Source organism: Pleurodeles waltl, chromosome 1_1 (genome assembly GCF_031143425.1).
Source record: "Pleurodeles waltl isolate 20211129_DDA chromosome 1_1, aPleWal1.hap1.20221129, whole genome shotgun sequence".
NCBI lineage: Eukaryota > Metazoa > Chordata > Amphibia > Caudata > Salamandridae > Pleurodeles > Pleurodeles waltl.
The window spans coordinates 25647539-25665286 of record NC_090436.1 but is presented as its reverse complement, the minus strand read 5'-3'; the positions used below and the strand labels follow the sequence as shown (position 1 = coordinate 25665286).

The 17748-nt window shown below is 52.5% G+C and overlaps 3 protein-coding genes across 3 annotated transcripts; all 3 read right to left on the bottom strand.

Moving 5' to 3' along the window:
• Positions 1 to 874: 874 nt before the first annotated feature.
• LOC138289414 (uncharacterized) lies at positions 875 to 1720 on the bottom strand. The gene has a single exon (XM_069230175.1). It carries the CDS (start codon positions 1718 to 1720, stop codon positions 875 to 877), a length of 846 nt encoding a protein of 281 aa, XP_069086276.1.
• A 1286-nt stretch (positions 1721 to 3006) lies between these two features.
• LOC138289255 (uncharacterized) lies at positions 3007 to 3597 on the bottom strand. The gene has a single exon (XM_069230163.1). The coding sequence runs from the start codon at positions 3595 to 3597 to the stop codon at positions 3007 to 3009; it is 591 nt and encodes a 196-aa protein (XP_069086264.1).
• A 1036-nt stretch (positions 3598 to 4633) lies between these two features.
• Positions 4634 to 5446, bottom strand: LOC138289100 (uncharacterized). The gene has a single exon (XM_069230155.1). It carries the CDS (start codon positions 5444 to 5446, stop codon positions 4634 to 4636), a length of 813 nt encoding a protein of 270 aa, XP_069086256.1.
• Between the last annotated feature and the right edge of the window lie 12302 nt (positions 5447 to 17748).

Here is a 17748-nt window from a genome sequence, read left to right as displayed (position 1 = left end):
AGGGGTTCAGTTTGGGGTGGGGGCTGTTGAGTCAGGGGTTCAGTTTGGGGTGGGGGCTGTTAAGTCAGAGGTTCAGTTTCGGGTGGGGGCTGTTGAGTCAGGGCTTGAGTTTCGGGTGGGGGCTGTTGAGTCAAGGCTTGAGTTTCGGGTGGGGGATGTTGAGTCAGAGGTTCAGTTTGGGGTGGGGGCTGTTGAGTTAGGGGTTCAGTTTCGGGTGGGGGCTGTTGAGTCAGGGGTTCAGATTGGGGGGGCTGTTGAGTCAGGGCTTGAGTTTCGGGTGGGGGCTGTTGAGTCAGAGATTCAGTTTGGGGTGGGGGCTGAGTCAGGGGTTCAGTTTGGGGTGGGGGCTGTTGAGTCAGGGGTTCAGTTTCGGGTGGGGGCTGTTGAGTCAGGGCTTGAGTTCCGGGTGGGGGCTGTTGAGTCAGGGGTTCAGTTTCGGGTGGGGGCTGTTGAGTCAGAGGTTCAGTTTCGGGTGGGGGCTGTTGAGTCAGAGGTTCAGTTTGGGGTGGGGGCTGCTGAGTCAGGGGTTCAGTTTGGGGTGGGGGCTGTTGAGTCAGAGGTCCAGTTTCGGGGGGCTGTTGAGTCAGGGCTTGAGTTTCGGGTGGGGGCTGTTGAGTCAAGGCTTGAGTTTCTGGTGGGGGCTGTTGAGTCAGGGGTTCAGTTTGGGGGGGCTGTTGAGTCAGGGCTTGAGTTTCGGGTGGGGGCTGTTGAGTCAGAGGTTCAGTTTGGGGTGGGGGCTGAGTCAGGGGTTCAGTTTGGGGTGGGGGCTGTTGAGTCAGGGGTTCAGTTTCGGGTGGGGGCTGTTGAGTCAGGGCTTGAGTTTCGGGTGGGGGCTGTTGAGTCAGAGGTTCAGTTTGGGGTGGGGGCTGTTGAGTCAGGGGTTCAGTTTCGGGTGGGGCTGTTGAGTCAGAGGTTCAGTTTCGGGTGGGGGCTGTTGAGTCAGGGGTTCAGTTTGGGGTGTGGGCTTTTGAGTCAGGGGTTCAGTTTGGGGTGGGGGCTGTTGAGTCAGAGGTTCAGTTTCGGGTGGGGGCTGTTGAGTCAGGGCTTGAGTTTCGGGTGGGGGCTGTTGAGTCAAGGCTTGAGTTTCGGGTGGGGCCTGTTGAGTCAGGGGTTCAGTTTGGGGGTGCTGTTGAGTCAGGGCTTGAGTTTCGGGTGGGGGCTGTTGAGTCAGAGGTTCAGTTTGGGGTGGGGGCTGAGTCAGGCGTTCAGTTTGGGGTGGGGGCTGTTGAGTCAGGGGTTCAGTTTCGGGTGGGGACTGTTGAGTCAGGGCTTGAGTTTCGGGTGGGGGCTGTTGAGTCAGAGGTTCAGTTTGGGGTGGGGGCTGTTGAGTCGGGGGTTCAGTTTCGGGTGGGGGCTGTTGAGTCAGAGGTTCAGTCTGGGGTGGGGGCTGTTGAGTCAGAGGTTCAGTTTGGGGTGGGGGCTGTTGAGTCAGGGGTTCAGTTTGGGGTGGGGGCTGTTGAGTCAGGGGTTCAGTTTGGGGTGGGGGCTGTTGAGTCAGAGGTTCAGTTTCAGGTGGGGGCTCTTGAGTCAGGGGTTCAGTTTCGGGTGGGGGCTGTTGAGTCAGGGTTTGAGTTTCGGGTGGGGGCTGTTGAGTCAGGGCTTGAGTTTCGGGTGGGGGCTGATGAGTCAGAGGTTCAGTTTGGGGTGGGTGCTGTTGAGTCAGAGGTTCAGTTTGCACATGAAATTGCCATTTGAGGTCTCGGTTATAGCGGGGGCACATGCGCTGTCTCGAACCGAGACATGCTGTATCTACATTGTGGGCTTCAGCCCACCCATGGGCTTATCATTTGCTGGCACCATTGTCGCTCCATTTTGTGTCCTCCCCATTTGTCAAGGGCAGGTACACGTCATGCCTCTCCAGGTGTTTAGCTCTCCCCCGAGCACACCTACCTGTTGGCTTTGCCAATGCTTGTTTAGATCTGCCTACAGGCAACGGCGGGCCACACGTAAAAAAACAAACACAAACCCACAACACACAGATAAACATACAATTGAGATAGGAGATTTAGGTTTCAGTGAGTCATAGTCATTAGCTCGCTTTATTGTCCAACATATTTGGGACCAGACACTGTATCAACACTCTGCCCATACCCATCCCTTCATTGTCGCCATCAGGATAGGTGACCTAGCTAATAAAAGGGAATGGAGTGCACGTGGCCCTTATAGAGTAGACCCCATCAAAGTGCACAGACACTGGCTGCTATAGTAGGGAAAACATTTATTAACGTTGCAAGCGTACTTCCACCAAAAGACCCCACCCGTTTCCCTGCACAACACTTTGGGGGTCATTATAAGCTTGGCGGGCGGCAGCGGTAACCGCCGTGCGGCCGCATTCCCGCGGACCCCATTACAACATCCCCGCTGGGCCGGCAGGCACAAACCTAGTTTACGCCCGCCGGCCCAGCGGGGATGCAGCCGCAACATAGGAGCCGGCTCCTAATGGAGCCGGCGGTGTTGCGGCCGTACGACGGGTGCAGTAGCACCCGTCGCGCTTTTCACTGTCTGCTATGCAGACAGTGAAAAGCTGCACGGGGCCCTGTTAGGGGGCCCCTGCACTGCCCATGCCAGTGGCATGGGCAGTGCAGGGGCCCCAGGACTCCCCTAACCGCCAGCCTCTTCCTGGCGGTGCAATCCGCCAGAAACAGGCTGGAGGTAGGGGAGTCATAATCCCCAGGGCAGCGCTGCTTGCAGCGCTGCCCTGGCGGACTATCACCGCCGGGGGTAAAACGGCGGGAAAATGCCGGCCCCGGCGGTGCGACCGCGGCGCTACCTCCGCGGTCGTAATACAGGTCTCTGTACCGCCAGCCTGTTGGCGGTACGGACGCCACATTACCCCTGACGGTCTCTGACAGCCAGGGTCGTAATGACCCCCTTTATACTGTATCTGACACTACATCAGATGTACCAAATGCACAGCAGGGGGAGGGGGAACATTTAGGGGCGTATTTAAGAGCTCCTAGCGCCTGCATTTTGCAGCACACAGAAAAATGCACAATAGGAAGGAGGTTAGGGCTGTGTCTGGCGGGGAGGGAGGGCTAGGGGAATGTGGTGGGGTGTGGCGGAGGGGGGAAGTTGAGTCAGGGGTTCAGTTTCGGGTGGGGGCTGTTGAGCCAGGGCTTGAGTTTCGGGTGGGGGCTGTTGAGTCAGAGGTTCAGTTTGGGGTGGAGGCTGTTGAGTCATGGGTTCAGTTTGGGGTGGGGGCTGTTGAGTCAGAGCTTCAGTTTGGGGTGGGGTCTGTTGAGTCAGGGGTTCAGTTTGTGGGGGCTGTTGAGTCAGGGCTTGAGTTTCGGGTGGGGGCTGTTGAGTCAAGGCTTGAGTTTCTGGTGGGGGCTGTTGAGTCAGGGGTTCAGTTTGGGGGGGCTGTTGAGTCAGGGCTTGAGTTTCGGGTGGGGGCTGTTGAGTCAAGGCTTGAGTTTCTGGTGGGGGCTGTTGAGTCAGGGGTTCAGTTTGGGGGGGCTGTTGAGTCAGGGCTTGAGTTTCGGGTGGGGGCTGTTGAGTCAGAGGTTCAGTTTGGGGTGGGGGCTGAGTCAGGGGTTCAGTTTGGGGTGGGGGCTGTTGAGTCAGGGGTTCAGTTTTGGGTGGGGGCTGTTGAGTCATGGCTTGTGTTTCGGGTGGGGGCTGTTTAGTCAGAGGTTCAGTTTCGGGTGGGGGCTGTTGAGTCAGGGGTTCAGTTTCGGGTGGGGGCTGTTGAGTCAGAGGTTCAGTTTCGGGTGGGGGCTGTTGAGTCAGAGGTTCAGTTTTGGGTGGCGGCTGTTGAGTCAGGGGTTCAGTTTGGGGTGGGGGCTGTTGAGTCAGGGGTTCAGTTTGGGGTGGGGGCTGTTAAGTCAGAGGTTCAGTTTCGGGTGGGGGCTGTTGAGTCAGGGCTTGAGTTTCGGGTGGGGGCTGTTGAGTCAAGGCTTGAGTTTCGGGTGGGGGATGTTGAGTCAGAGGTTCAGTTTGGGGTGGGGGCTGTTGAGTTAGGGGTTCAGTTTCGGGTGGGGGCTGTTGAGTCAGGGGTTCAGTTTGGGGGGCTGTTGAGTCAGGGCTTGAGTTTCGGGTGGGGGCTGTTGAGTCAGAGATTCAGTTTGGGGTGGGGGCTGAGTCAGGGGTTCAGTTTGGGGTGGGGGCTGTTGAGTCAGGGGTTCAGTTTCGGGTGGGGGCTGTTGAGTCAGGGCTTGAGTTTCGGGTGGGGGCTGTTGAGTCAGGGGTTCAGTTTCGGGTGGGGGCTGTTGAGTCAGAGGTTCAGTTTCGGGTGGGGGCTGTTGAGTCAGAGGTTCAGTTTGGGGTGGGGGCTGCTGAGTCAGGGGTTCAGTTTGGGGTGGGGGCTGTTGAGTCAGAGGTTCAGTTTCGGGGGGCTGTTGAGTCAGGGCTTGATTTTCGGGTGGGGGCTGTTGAGTCAAGGCTTGAGTTTCTGGTGGGGGCTGTTGAGTCAGGGGTTCAGTTTGGGGGGGCTGTTGAGTCAGGGCTTGAGTTTCGGGTGGGGGCTGTTGAGTCAGAGGTTCAGTTTGGGGTGGGGGCTGAGTCAGGGGTTCAGTTTGGGGTGGGGGCTGTTGAGTCAGGGGTTCAGTTTCGGGTGGGGGCTGTTGAGTCAGGGCTTGAGTTTCGGGTGGGGGCTGTTGAGTCAGAGGTTCAGTTTGGGGTGGGGGCTGTTGAGTCAGGGGTTCAGTTTCGGGTGGGGCTGTTGAGTCAGAGGTTCAGTTTCGGGTGGGGGCTGTTGAGTCAGGGGTTCAGTTTGGGGTGTGGGCTTTTGAGTCAGGGGTTCAGTTTGGGGTGGGGGCTGTTGAGTCAGAGGTTCAGTTTCGGGTGGGGGCTGTTGAGTCAGGGCTTGAGTTTCGGGTGGGGGCTGTTGAGTCAAGGCTTGAGTTTCGGGTGGGGCCTGTTGAGTCAGGGGTTCAGTTTGGGGGTGCTGTTGAGTCAGGGCTTGAGTTTCGGGTGGGGGCTGTTGAGTCAGAGGTTCAGTTTGGGGTGGGGGCTGAGTCAGGCGTTCAGTTTGGGGTGGGGGCTGTTGAGTCAGGGGTTCAGTTTCGGGTGGGGACTGTTGAGTCAGGGCTTGAGTTTCGGGTGGGGGCTGTTGAGTCAGAGGTTCAGTTTGGGGTGGGGGCTGTTGAGTCGGGGGTTCAGTTTCGGGTGGGGGCTGTTGAGTCAGAGGTTCAGTCTGGGGTGGGGGCTGTTGAGTCAGAGGTTCAGTTTGGGGTGGGGGCTGTTGAGTCAGGGGTTCAGTTTGGGGTAGGGGCTGTTGAGTCAGGGGTTCAGTTTGGGGTGGGGGCTGTTGAGTCAGAGGTTCAGTTTCAGGTGGGGGCTCTTGAGTCAGGGGTTCAGTTTCGGGTGGGGGCTGTTGAGTCAGGGTTTGAGTTTCGGGTGGGGGCTGTTGAGTCAGAGGTTCAGTTTGGGGTGGGTGCTGTTGAGTCAGAGGTTCAGTTTGCACATGAAATTGCCATTTGAGGTCTCGGTTATAGCGGGGGCACATGCGCTGTCTCGAACCGAGACATGCTGTATCTACATTGTGGGCTTCAGCCCACCCATGGGCTTATCATTTGCTGGCACCATTGTCGCTCCATTTTGTGTCCTCCCCATTTGTCAAGTGCAGGTACACGTCATGCCTCTCCAGGTGTTTAGCTCTCCCCCGAGCACACCTACCTGTTGGCTTTGCCAATGCTTGTTTAGATCTGCCTACAGGCAACGGCGGGCCACACGTAAAAAAACAAACACAAACCCACAACACACAGATAAACATACAATTGAGATAGGAGATTTAGGTTTCAGTGAGTCATAGTCATTAGCTCGCTTTATTGTCCAACATATTTGGGACCAGACACTGTATCAACACTCTGCCCATACCCATCCCTTCATTGTCGCCATCAGGATAGGTGACCTAGCTAATAAAAGGGAATGGACCGCACGTGGCCCTTATAGAGTAGACCCCATCAAAGTGCACAGACACTGGCTGCTATAGTAGGGAAAACATTTATTAACGTTGCAAGCGTACTTCCACCAAAAGATCCCACCCGTTTCCCTGCACAACACTTTGGGGGTCATTATAAGCTTGGCGGGCGGCAGCGGTAACCGCCGTGCGGCCGCATTCCCGCGGACCCCATTACAACATCCCCGCTGGGCCGGCAGGCACAAACCTAGTTTACGCCCGCCGGCCCAGCGGGGATGCAGCCGCAACAATGGAGCCGGCGGTGTTGCGGCCGTGCGACGGGTGCAGTAGCACCCGTCGCGCTTTTCACTGTCTGCTATGCAGACAGTGAAAAGCTGCATGGGGCCCTGTTAGGGGGCCCCTGCACTGCCCATGCCAGTGGCATGGGCAGTGCAGGGGCCCCAGGACTCCCCTAACCGCCAGCCTCTTCCTGGCGGTGCAATCCGCCAGAAACAGGCTGGAGGTAGGGGAGTCATAATCCCCAGGGCAGCGCTGCTTGCAGCGCTGCCCTGGCGGACTATCACCGCCGGGGGTAAAACGGCGGGAAAATGCCGGCCCCGGCGGTGCGACCGCGGCGCTACCTCCGCGGTCGTAATACAGGTCTCTGTACCGCCAGCCTGTTGGCGGTACGGACGCCACATTACCCCTGACGGTCTCTGACAGCCAGGGTCGTAATGACCCCCTTTATACTGTATCTGACACTACATCAGATGTACCAAATGCACAGCAGGGGGAGGGGGAACATTTAGGGGCGTATTTAAGAGCTCCTAGCGCCTGCATTTTGCAGCACACAGAAGTAACAAATCACCATTGTAGATTGTTTATGTGCAGGAAGGAGCATCTTCCTGCACATAAACAATTATTCCCTTCAATGCAGACACCCTTGCGCTATGGTGGAAGGATGCCTGAGTTGGCGCTAGCAGCTAAATGTAGTGGCAGTGCTAGAGGAAACCCAGGGATGCACCGTATTTGTGTAAATATGGCGCAACCCTGCTTTTCAGAAGCAACACAATGTGGCACTGCCACTTTTGCCCCAGCACTGCGCCCCTTCTGTGTAAATATGCCCCTAAGTTTAATATTTGTTAACCTGTGGAGAATTGAATATTTGCTCTTTCTGACTATTCCTGCCTTCTATATGACTACCTAACCTCTAATCCCTACATAAAGTTTCTTGACACTCCTTTTTTCCGCTATCACACTCTTTCATTTGCATTAGTCTGACTCTCCTCTTTATTTTTTTTTTTTAACAGATTTTTATTGATAGTTACAACAGGTACGTGATCATACATTAATATCACATTACATCTACATTCCAGTATATGTCTGTTCAGATCATCTGAATGATTATCCATTTCATTGTTTCTTTAAGAAATTTCTGTTGTCCACCCACCCTATTCCACCCCAACCCCCCGGCTCCCCAATGAGTCAATGGGGAATGTTGTGTGGTGTATGTGGTGGGGCCAGCTGTGCCTCACTTTCCCGTGTGCAGTTTAAATTCAGACTCTTGTTCAGGTGGAGCTGTATTTTCAGGTGTGGGGTGGTTGGGTCTGAGCAGTCTCTGTCTCGGTCCCGGGGCTTTCTAGGTCGCCTCTCTCATAGTCTCCATCATGGTGTCCCATGCTCTTGCTACATCTAATGGTCTTTTTTGGCCTCCCTGAGAAGGGCATCCCCCTCACACACAGCCCATTTTTCTAGCTCCCCGTACCAACTAGTTACTCTTGGACCTCTCGGTGGGAACCATCCAAGTAGGCATTGACCCATTGTGCAAGGAACTACCTTGTCTATCGTATCTGCTACGGTTTGGGTCACCTCCCCCCAGAATGTCCTAGTCTGTGGACAGTCCCAGAAATGTGCTTAAATTCTGCTCCAAGGGCCCGGCATCCTGGGCATTCCGCTCCTTCTGTGTTGAAATGCCTGTTGATCTGGCCAGGGGTTAAATATGCCCGGTGTAATGGGTGAAAATGTATTAGCTTAAATCTGGCATTTCTCAACACTTTAGGAATTCCTTACAATATTTGCTTCCAAGCTTGATCAGGAATACTGGTTCCTCAATCTCCTTCCCATTTGAGCCTCAGCGAAGCCAATGGGAGGATCATATCTGTTTGTATTCTATTATATAAGTTTGTGACGGCCTTTATTGTGCCCGTTGAGGTTGCCAGATAGGTGCAAGTTGTCTGTGTTTGGGGCTACCCCAGTCCCGCACACCAGTGATGGTGAATACCTGCGGCAACCGAGCTGTATAGCAAAAAGTGACCCCCCCGGAAGGCCAAACTCTGTTCTGAGGTCCCCAAATGGGATTATTGTTCCTTCTTTAAAGAGGTTACCAATAGTTAACACTCCCAATGCATACCAGGAATGTAGTCCCTCCCAGTTACCCCTATGCGACAGAGCTGTAAAAACAGCAGAGGGAGGTCTGGGGAATAAGGAACCTTTATCTTAACTTCGCAGAAGTAGCTTGTCCAGCATTTTAAGAGTGTTTTCAATTCGGTGAGTCCTCTCCCCTAGTACGTCAGATTCCCAATAGGACCGCTATTAGTCTTGTCAGTGGAAGGGTGAATGGCCTCACCAATGCCCATGGGTCCAGTCTGCTCACCAACCATTGTGTCAACGACTGAAGCTGTGCCGCTAAGTAATAAGCCTCGTAGTCAGCAACAGCTAACCCGTAGATTGTCTCTGAAGTTTAGCCAGGGCCACTCGTTTTCGCCTATTGCCCCAGAGGAATGATGTTTCTAGTGTATCCAATTCCTTGAAGATTGCCCAGGTTATCCATATCAGTAATGCTGTAAAATCGAATAGTAGTCTAGGCAGGACTATCATCTTGAGAAGTGCCACCCTACCCGGCACTGATAATGGCAATGTCTGCCAAAAGGCCATACTTGCCTTTGTGGATCGCACAGCTCTCCCCATATTTCCCTCAAGGACGTCCTGTGGATCGTGATATATTTTAACCCCTAGGTAGGAAAGACACCGTGGCTCCCATATCACAGTATTCAGCTCTGGAGGGGTCTGGAGGGGAACAATCAGGTCTTTTCCCAGTTTATTCTAGTCCCGATTTAGCCCCAAACTTGGACAATATCATTTGGGCAGGTCCCTCTGCATATTCTTCAGGAAGATTAGCAGGTCATCAGCATACAAGACTATGCGGTGCCGCTTCCCGCCTGCTCGTATCCCTTGGTCTCCCTCTCCACTGCGAGCCACTGCTGCCAATGGCTCCATGGCTATCGCAAATAGCAGCGGAGACAGAGGACAACCCTGCACCCCGCTCAACTGCATAGCTTTCTAATATTGTCCGGCCAGTGCAGACTCTAGCTGTTCGGTTGGTGTAGAGCAGTCATACCCATGCAATATAGTCCTTCCCCAATCCCATCTTTACCATCACCTCATAAAGGAAACACCACTCAAGGCTATAAAAAGCCTTTCCATTGTCCACCGCCAGGACACCTGCCATTATTTCATCATAGGAAGGATCTGTCATGACCGCTAGCAGTCGGCGTATGTTACCTGCCGTAGTCCGTCCTAGGACAAAGCCTTCTTGGTCTGGGTGTATCAGCTGCATCATGTGAGGGAGAAGTCTTGCTGCTGAAATCTTACTAAGAATTTTGTAGTCCAGGTTCAGCATTGATAATAGTCTATATGCCCTGCATTTCGTCGGGTCTTTACCTTGTTTTAGTAGGGGTATTACCACTGCCTCTCTCGCTGTTGCTGGCAGTTTTCCCCTCTCCTTTGCGGCCATATAGAGGGCTTCCAACCTTGGGGCTAACAGATCTGCATACATATCATAAAACTCTACCGGGAAGCCGTCAGTCCCCTGTGTCTTACCCCTAGCTAAGTCCTTAATGGCCCCTTTGATCTCTTGTAGAGTAATGGCTCTCCCCAGTTGTTCTGCCACCTATGGTGTAAGTGTGGCGAGAGGTATCTGTTCCAAATATGCTTCAGTGGCTTCCCTATCATACTGGAGGGTGCTTTTAAATAGCCTCTCATAAAAAGACATGAAGTGAGCATTAATCTATTCTTGTTGGTAGAGGCCATTCACTGTTTCTATTTTAAGTTTCATGATGATCGATCATCTCTTAGTTGGTGATGCCACCCATGCCAGCATACGGCCCACCTTATCTCTCTCTACATGAGCTGTTGCTATGTAATTCTTATAGTCAAAGCAGCAAAGATGCTCAATATGTTCCGCTACTGTTTCTTTTAATTCTAAAATTTTGTGCTGACTGTCTGGCTGCTCTGGCCAATTTTTTTTCTCCTCTCTCAGTTTGCTCTCTGCCTTTATGGTGTCTCTGAGCAATGTTCTACGTACTTCCACCTATCCTGCTATGCACCTCCCCCTCAGTACCACTTTAAAAGCATCCCATTCTATCAATGGGCTACTGGTTGTGGCCTCATTATCCATAAAGAATTGGGCGATTGTAGGAGGCTGGCCTGGCTTATAGTGGGTACCCTTATTAGTAGATTTGTAGTGTTCCAGCAGCTTAGGCTGATAGAGGTAGCTATACAAGAGCAGCTTAGGCTGAACTAGGACACATGCAAAGCTCCTGCTATACCACTTATATCATATAGCACTATATCATAAGAATCACAATACTCAGGGTTACTAAAAATAAAAGTACTTTATTTTAGTGACAATGTGCCAAAAATATCTCTGAGGATATACTCCCTTAGGAGGTAAGTAAAATAAACAAAATATATACACAAACCAAAATCAGGTAAGTAAATAGTTAGAAAAGTAGTGCAAACACTGTAGAATACAATAGGATGCAATAGGCCTAGGGGCAACACAAACCATATACTAAGAAAGTGGAATGCGAACCACTTAGGGGCCCCTGGCTTAGTGTAATGTGTAGAGGGTCTCTGGGAGTGTAAGAAAACACTAAGGGTGTCCAAGATACCCCACCCCAAGACCCTGATAAGTAGGAGTAAAGTGACCCTACTTCCCCAGAAACACACTAAAGTTATGATAAGAGATTCTGCAAAGGCCACAACAGACTGCAAAGCACTGAAGACGGATTCCTGGACCTGAGGACCTGTAAAAGAAGGGGACCAAGTCCAAGAGTCACAAAAGTGTCCGGGGGGGGCAGGAGCCCACTAAACCCCAGATGAAGGTGCAAAATGGCTGCCTCCGGGTGGAAGAAGCTGAAGATTATGCAACAACAGAAGGTGCCAGGAACTTCTCCTTTACACAGAAGATGTCCCACGGCATGCTGGAGGATGCAGAGTTGGTTCTATGCAGAAATACCGCAAACAAGCCTTGCTAGCTGCAAAGGTCGCAGTTGAAGAAAAATAGTGCTGCCTGGGCCCAGGAAGGACCAGGAGGTCGCCACTTGGATGAGGAGACAGAGGGGGCGCTCAGCAACACAGAGAGCCCATGCAGAAGCAGGCAGCATCCGCAGAAGCACTTCAACACGGGTTCAAGAGAACTGAGAACAGCCGTCATCTCAACACTACAAAGGAGAGTCCCACAAAGCCGGTGGTCAACGTAACAAGTTGAGAAATGCAGGACGGAGTGCTGGTGACCTGGGCTATGTTGTGCACAAAGGATTCCTTGCAAAAGTGCACAGAAGCCCTAGCAGCTGCAGTTTATGCAGTACACAGGATTACTGCCTGGCGTGGGGAGGCAAGGATTTACCTCCACCAAATTTGGACGGATGGACCACTGGACTGTCGGGGTCACTTGGATCCAGATCCTGTGTTCCAAGGACCACACTCGTCACGATGAGAGGGGACCCAGAGGACCGGTGAAGCAGAAGTTTGGTGCCTGCAGTAGCAGGGGGAAGTTTCCGTCGACCCACGGAAGATTTCTTCTTGGCTTCCAGTGCAGGGTGAAGGCAGACAGCCCCCAGAGCATGCACCACCAGGAATCAGTCGGGAAAGCCGGCAGGATTAGGCGCTACAATGTCGCTATTAGTCTTCTTGCTACTTTGTTGCAGTTTTGCAGGCGTCCTGGAGCAGTCAGCGGTCGATCCTTGGCAGAAGTCAAAGAGAGAGATGCACAGGAACTCTGGTGAGCTCTTGCATTCGTTATCTGACAAGAAACCCACAGGAGAGACCCTAAATAGCGCTCAGAGGAGGATTGGCCACCTAGTCAGGTAAGCACCTATCAGGAGGGGTCTCTGAAGTCACCGGCTGGCACTGCCACTCAGAGGCCTCCATTGTGCCCTCACACCTCTGTACTAAAGATGGCAGAGGTCTGGGATGCACTGGAGGAGATCTGGGCACCACCCCATGGGGTGGCAATGGATAGGGGAGTGGTCACTCCCCTTTCCTATGCCCAGTTTCGCGCCAGAGCAGGGGCTGGGGGATCCCTGAACCGGTGTAGACTGGTTTATGCAAGGAGGGCACCATTGGTGCCCTTCAAAGCATTTCCAGAGGCTGGGAGAGGCTACTCCTCTCAGGCCTTTAACACCTATTTCCAAAGGGAGAGGGTGTAACACCCTCTCTCAGAGGAAATCCTTTGTTCTGCCTTCCTGGGACTGGGCTGCCCAGACCCCAGGAGGGCAGAAGTCTGTCTGTGGGTTGGCAGCAGCAGTAGCTGCAGTAAAAACCCCAGAGAGCTGGTTTGGCAGTACCCGGGGTCCATGCTGGAGCCCCGGGGATGCATGGCATTGGCACCCCAATGCCAGATTTGGCATGGGGGGACAATTCCATGATCTTAGACATGTTACATGGCCATATTCGGAGTTACCATTGTGAAGCTACATATAGGTATTGACCTATATGTAGTGCACACGTGGAATGGTGTCCCCGCACTCACAAAGTCTGGGGAAATTGCCCTGAACTATGTGGGGGCACCTTGGCTAGTGTCAGGGTGCCCTCACACTTAGTAACTTTGCACCTAACCTTCACTAAGTGAGGGTTAGACATAAAGGTGACTTATAAGTTACTTAAGTGCAGTGTAAAATGGCTGTGAAATAACATGGACGTTATTTCACTCAGGCTGCAGTGGCAGTCCTGTGTAATATTGGTCTGAGCTCCCTATGGATGGCAAAAGAAATGCTGCAACCCATAGGGATCTCCTGGAACCCAAATACCCTGGGTACCTAGGTACCATATACTAGGGGATTATAATGGTGTTCCAGTGTGCCAATCAGAATTGGTAAAAATGGTCACTAGCGTGCAGTGCCAATTTTAAAGGCAGAGAGAGCATAAGCACTGAGGTTCTGATTAGTAGAGCCTCAGTGACACAGTTAGGCACCACACAGGGAACACATTCAGGCGACAATTATGAGCACTGGGGTCCTGGCTAGCAGGATCCCAGTGAGACAGGCAAAAACAAACTGACACACAAGTAAAAATGGGGGTAACATGCCAGGCAAGATGGTACTTTCCTACAGCGATATGTTGTCTCACCTCCCCCTGGTATTGTGTGTTCTCTAAAGATTCTGGTTTTAATTTCCATGTGGGAATGTGGGGGAGGGGTGAGCCCCACTTCACCGATAGTAGTACGGGGTTGTGATCTGAGACAGTGCAGGTCAGATATTCGGCATATTGTATGTATGAGAACACATCCAGGGTGCAAAGCAATGAATCCAATTGTACATGAACTTCATGTAAGTAGGAGAAATATGAGTAATCGCTGGTGTTTGGGTGTAGCCTTCACCATGCATCGACCAGGCCCCATTGTGATTGTCACAATGTAAATTGTCGTGCCACCCTTGTTATTAGGGAGTCATGCAATGGGGGGTGGGATCGGTCTATAGTGGTTTCCGCCACACAATTAAAATCTCCTCCCATTACTATTGATTGTTGTAGGAATGGGGCCATTCGGGTAGAGAGTTTTGCAAAAAAAATTCCCTGGTCTGAGTTAGGTGAGAATACACTAGCCAAGACAAGCTCCTGGCCCTCTAATCTCCCTCCTACTGCCACGTATCGCCCATCTGGATCTATGAAGCTGTGTAGCATTTGAAACGGAGCCCGAGCTCGTATCCATGTCAGGGTCACCCTGGCATAGGTATAATATGCAGATTAGTATACATGCCCCCTACACCGTTTCTGTATAGCCTTCCCTTCTGCTTGTGTTAACTGTGTTTCTTGTAGCATTGCCACTTGGAGTCCCCTCCTCTGTAAGTACGAGAAGACATTATGGGGGTGATTCTGACCCCGGCGGTACAAGACCGCCGGGGCCAGGGTCGGCGGGAGCACCGCCAACAGGCTGGCGGTGCCCCGCAGGGCATTCTGACGGCGGCGGTTTGGCCGCGGTCAGAAGAGGAAAACCGGCGGTCTCCCGCCGGTTTTCCGCTGCCCAAATGAATCCTCCATGGCGGCGCAGCTCGCTGCGCCGCCATGGGGATTCTGACACCCCATACCGCCATCCTGTTCCTGGCGGTTCTCCCGCCAGGAACAGGATGGCGGTATGGGGTGTCGTGGGGCCCCTGGGGGCCCCTGCAGTGCCCATGCCAATGGCATGGGCACTGCAGGGGCCCCCGTAAGAGGGCCCCACAAAGAATTTCAGTGTCTGCTCAGCAGACACTGAAATTCGCGACGGGTGCAACTGCACCTGTTGCACCTTCCCACTCCGCCGGCTCCATTCGGAGCCGGCGTCCTCGTGGGAAGGGTGTTTCCCACTGGGCTGGCGGGCGGCCTTTTGGCGGTCGCCCGCCAGCCCAGTGGGAAACCCAGAATCACTGCAGCGGTCTAATGACCGCGGTGCGGTATTCTGGAGGGGGGAACTCTGGCGGGTGGCCTCCGCCGCCCGTCAGGGTTAGAATCACCCCCTATATCTTTTAGCCATTGTGTGCATGCCCCGGACATTCCATGAACTTAATTTATGAGTCTAATGTAGCCAGATTTCTGTCCCATTCACAGGCATTTCTGTACCTATCTTTTCCACCCCAACATCTGCAGTCAGACCCCTTCGCACCACACACTTGGGTTTGTAGTTAATAAAGCGTCCAACTCATATTTTCCTGTGTAACTAAGCCAACAGTTAACTTCCCAACTCCCCTTCCTCAGGACAAGAGGGCTATTACCGCTCATCCAAACCTTAACAGTTATGTCAACTAGTCTCTCAAATCTGGGAGCAGTCCTCTAGATCACTTAGAGGTTACTGCTGTGTCGCCTGTTCCCCCCCATCTTTCTATCATAACTTTGCCATTATGCTCGCCCCCCCATCTGTCACCGCCCCCTCATTCTCTCTGTGTCAAAAGGATATCTCCTGAACATGTTTTGGATGACTTATGGTGGTGATGCGGTTCTCCAAGAGAATCAAGAGCGAAGGGGTCAGATGATGCAGTCCAACGTCCCAGGCGTCACCTCTGGTCCTGTCTCTACAGACATGCGTGTAATGTCAGAGTCTCGATCTGACCCGACTGTTTGATCTCCTCTCTCAGCGTATGAGAAGGCTAGGAGCCCAGACTGCGTAGGGAAGCCACTGCGTTCATCACCTTTTGACGAAAAGTCTGGGAAAATGCGAACCGTGCTATTGTCTTCTGTGCAGTCACCGTTTTTCCTCACTTGACTCAGCAAATACTCCCTGTCTCTATAGTGCCGCAGACGCACTATAACCAGTCTTGGTGGATTCCCCAGGGGAGGAGGGCGTGTCGGGACCCTGTGAGCTCTCTCGAGAGCGAAGAAGGGTGAAAGTCTGTCCTCTGTTACCTCCTCTTTAAGCCAGCGCTCCAGAAACTCCACCATGTTATTCTTTTTTATGTGCTCAGGTAATCCAATCACACGGATATTGTTTCTTCTTGATCATTTTTCTGCATCCTCTTCGTTCTTCTTGATCGCTTTTCTGTATCCTCTTAGTTGTAAGTCGTGAATTTGCCTCTCCATCTTGCTAATGGTCTTGACCGCATCGTTAACCGTTTGTAGGATCTCTCTGCCGTAGATACTTTTTCCACCAAACGACGGTGGTCATCCCTGAGTATAGTGAAGTCTGTTGTCAAGGCATTAATTTTCCTTTTTATCTCTTTGCAGGAGTCTGTGATGCTTGTAAAATATCTTAGAGGGTGGGGTCCCCAGTTTTCTTCATGGGATGGGCGCTTTTAGGTCTTTGTTGTCCATGTCGAGGCGCTTGCATTAGTTTTCTCTGTCGCCTCTGGGTCCTTTTTGCGGCCTGTTTTTCCCATATCAGCGTTTCCCCTGGCCTGTGCCCTTCCTCCCAATGATAGCAAGTATTATAGCACCCCTCCTGGCTGCAAAACAATGAGGGCCTGTTCGCCATCAGAGGTATAGGGCTTCCTTCCCCCTCTACGCTCTCTGTTCCTCCAAAATCTGTTGGTGCTCCCCTGCTGCAAACTCTGTTCTGTCTCTCAGCTTAAGGCTTCCAAGTGCCTCGCCAGGCAGTAGCCCCTGAGTCTTTGCCTCTAGAATGTTCTTTCTTTTAGGTCCCCAGGCTGCTAGTTGTGCGACTCGCGAAGGTGCCGTCTCCAGGGAGTTTCCCTGAATCCTGGCCTCACTCTCCCTCTCACCTGGTCCTCGTTTTCTCCAGCTGCTGCGGACCACCTCTCCTTCCTCTCTGGAGCGATGTGATGGCTTCAACATAGGCGCAGAGCGGGGCCCACATTGTCCCTCCATGCGCCGCGATGGGCGTCTGCTGCAGCTTTACTCGCAGTTCCGCGAAGCACAATCTTCTACCCGTTTTTCATTCCTCATTGATCTCGGTTCGCAGCAGCGCCCTCCCCTCATTTCTGGTCAGGGACCCCCACTGTTGGGCGCCCAAGATGCAGCGATCTGCCTCCCTTTCTTTATGGAAACATTGTGGTATTCTCCACTTTAGGTCGAGGAATGGAGCCACCTCACCTTTACACTTGCCGCAATGTCTCTACTTTATTCTGCCATTTTCTATTGTTGTTGATCGCGTCCCCTCCAGATCTCCGAAGTTGGACTCATCAAGTGCAGCAGTACTCCTCTTCGCCGAAGCGATGCTTTATCTTCCAGCAGGGGCAAGGCACGGGACCCATCCAGTCTCCTTGTGCACTACGCTGTCCGTCGGGTACAACGCTATTCAGGGCACCGCTCCACACACCTCCTGCTCTGCTCACCCTCGCCGGTCCATTGTCTTCGGCTGGTACTCTCAGGCTGCTGCGCTCATGCTGGAGATGGACGTCTCAATTCAGTTGGTCCCGATCGCCATCTTGGGCTCCGCGTGGCCTCCTCTGCATCGGCGATTCTCTCCAAAATACGTATTACCGCACGGTCCTATCATCCCTTCGCTGCTTCAGGGACCTTTCAGACACTTCCGGCTGTATTCTGGGGTGACCGTGGGGACTCTCTGAGTATCAGGATATTATGGGGTGAGGGATCACTGGCAGGAGCCTCACATAGAGACTTCTTCCGCCATCTGCGCTCGGCCATGCTCCCTGACTCTCCTCTTTATTTCCTCTTGATCCACCCATTCACTCTCCATTCCACACAACCATGCAGGACATTCCTTCCTACCCAGTTCCCTTCCTTTCAGTGAAACAAATGGTGGTATACCAGTCACCGAATGAGTAGTCATCCTATGCACCCAAATCAGCTTCCTTAACGCTCTTTTCCAAGGAAGCTCATTGGCAAAAGAAAGCTGTGTGTTATCATTTGCTTGAGGTCTGCAAAAGGCTTTTCTCTCATGAACGATTCCCACCCTAGTCAAATAATGCATCATCTTTTCGGAAATAAATTGTTCTCCTTTGTCTGATACAATAGTTTTTAGTTTCCTTTCATCCATGAAAACCTCTTCCAAAAATTCAGCAACATTTAAAGTGTTCACTTGTTCCTTTGTTTTCACCACAAACTGTTTTGTATGATAATTAATGAGAACCACAATATATTTATCCTTTAATCCTAAACTTACTACAGGACCAAGAAAATCAATTGGCAGCCTTTCCCTTTTCTCATGAAAATGTGTACATTCCAACGGAGGTTGACTC

Bases quoted from the DNA above. Each gene is read 5' to 3' on its own strand.
- LOC138289414 (XM_069230175.1), bottom strand. From the start codon at position 1,720: ATGTGCCCCCGCTATAACCGAGACCTCAAATGGCAATTTCATGTGCAA.
- LOC138289255 (XM_069230163.1), bottom strand. From the start codon at position 3,597: ATGACTCAACAGCCCCCACCCAAAACTGAACCCCTGACTCAACAGCCC.
- LOC138289100 (XM_069230155.1), bottom strand. From the start codon at position 5,446: ATGTGCCCCCGCTATAACCGAGACCTCAAATGGCAATTTCATGTGCAA.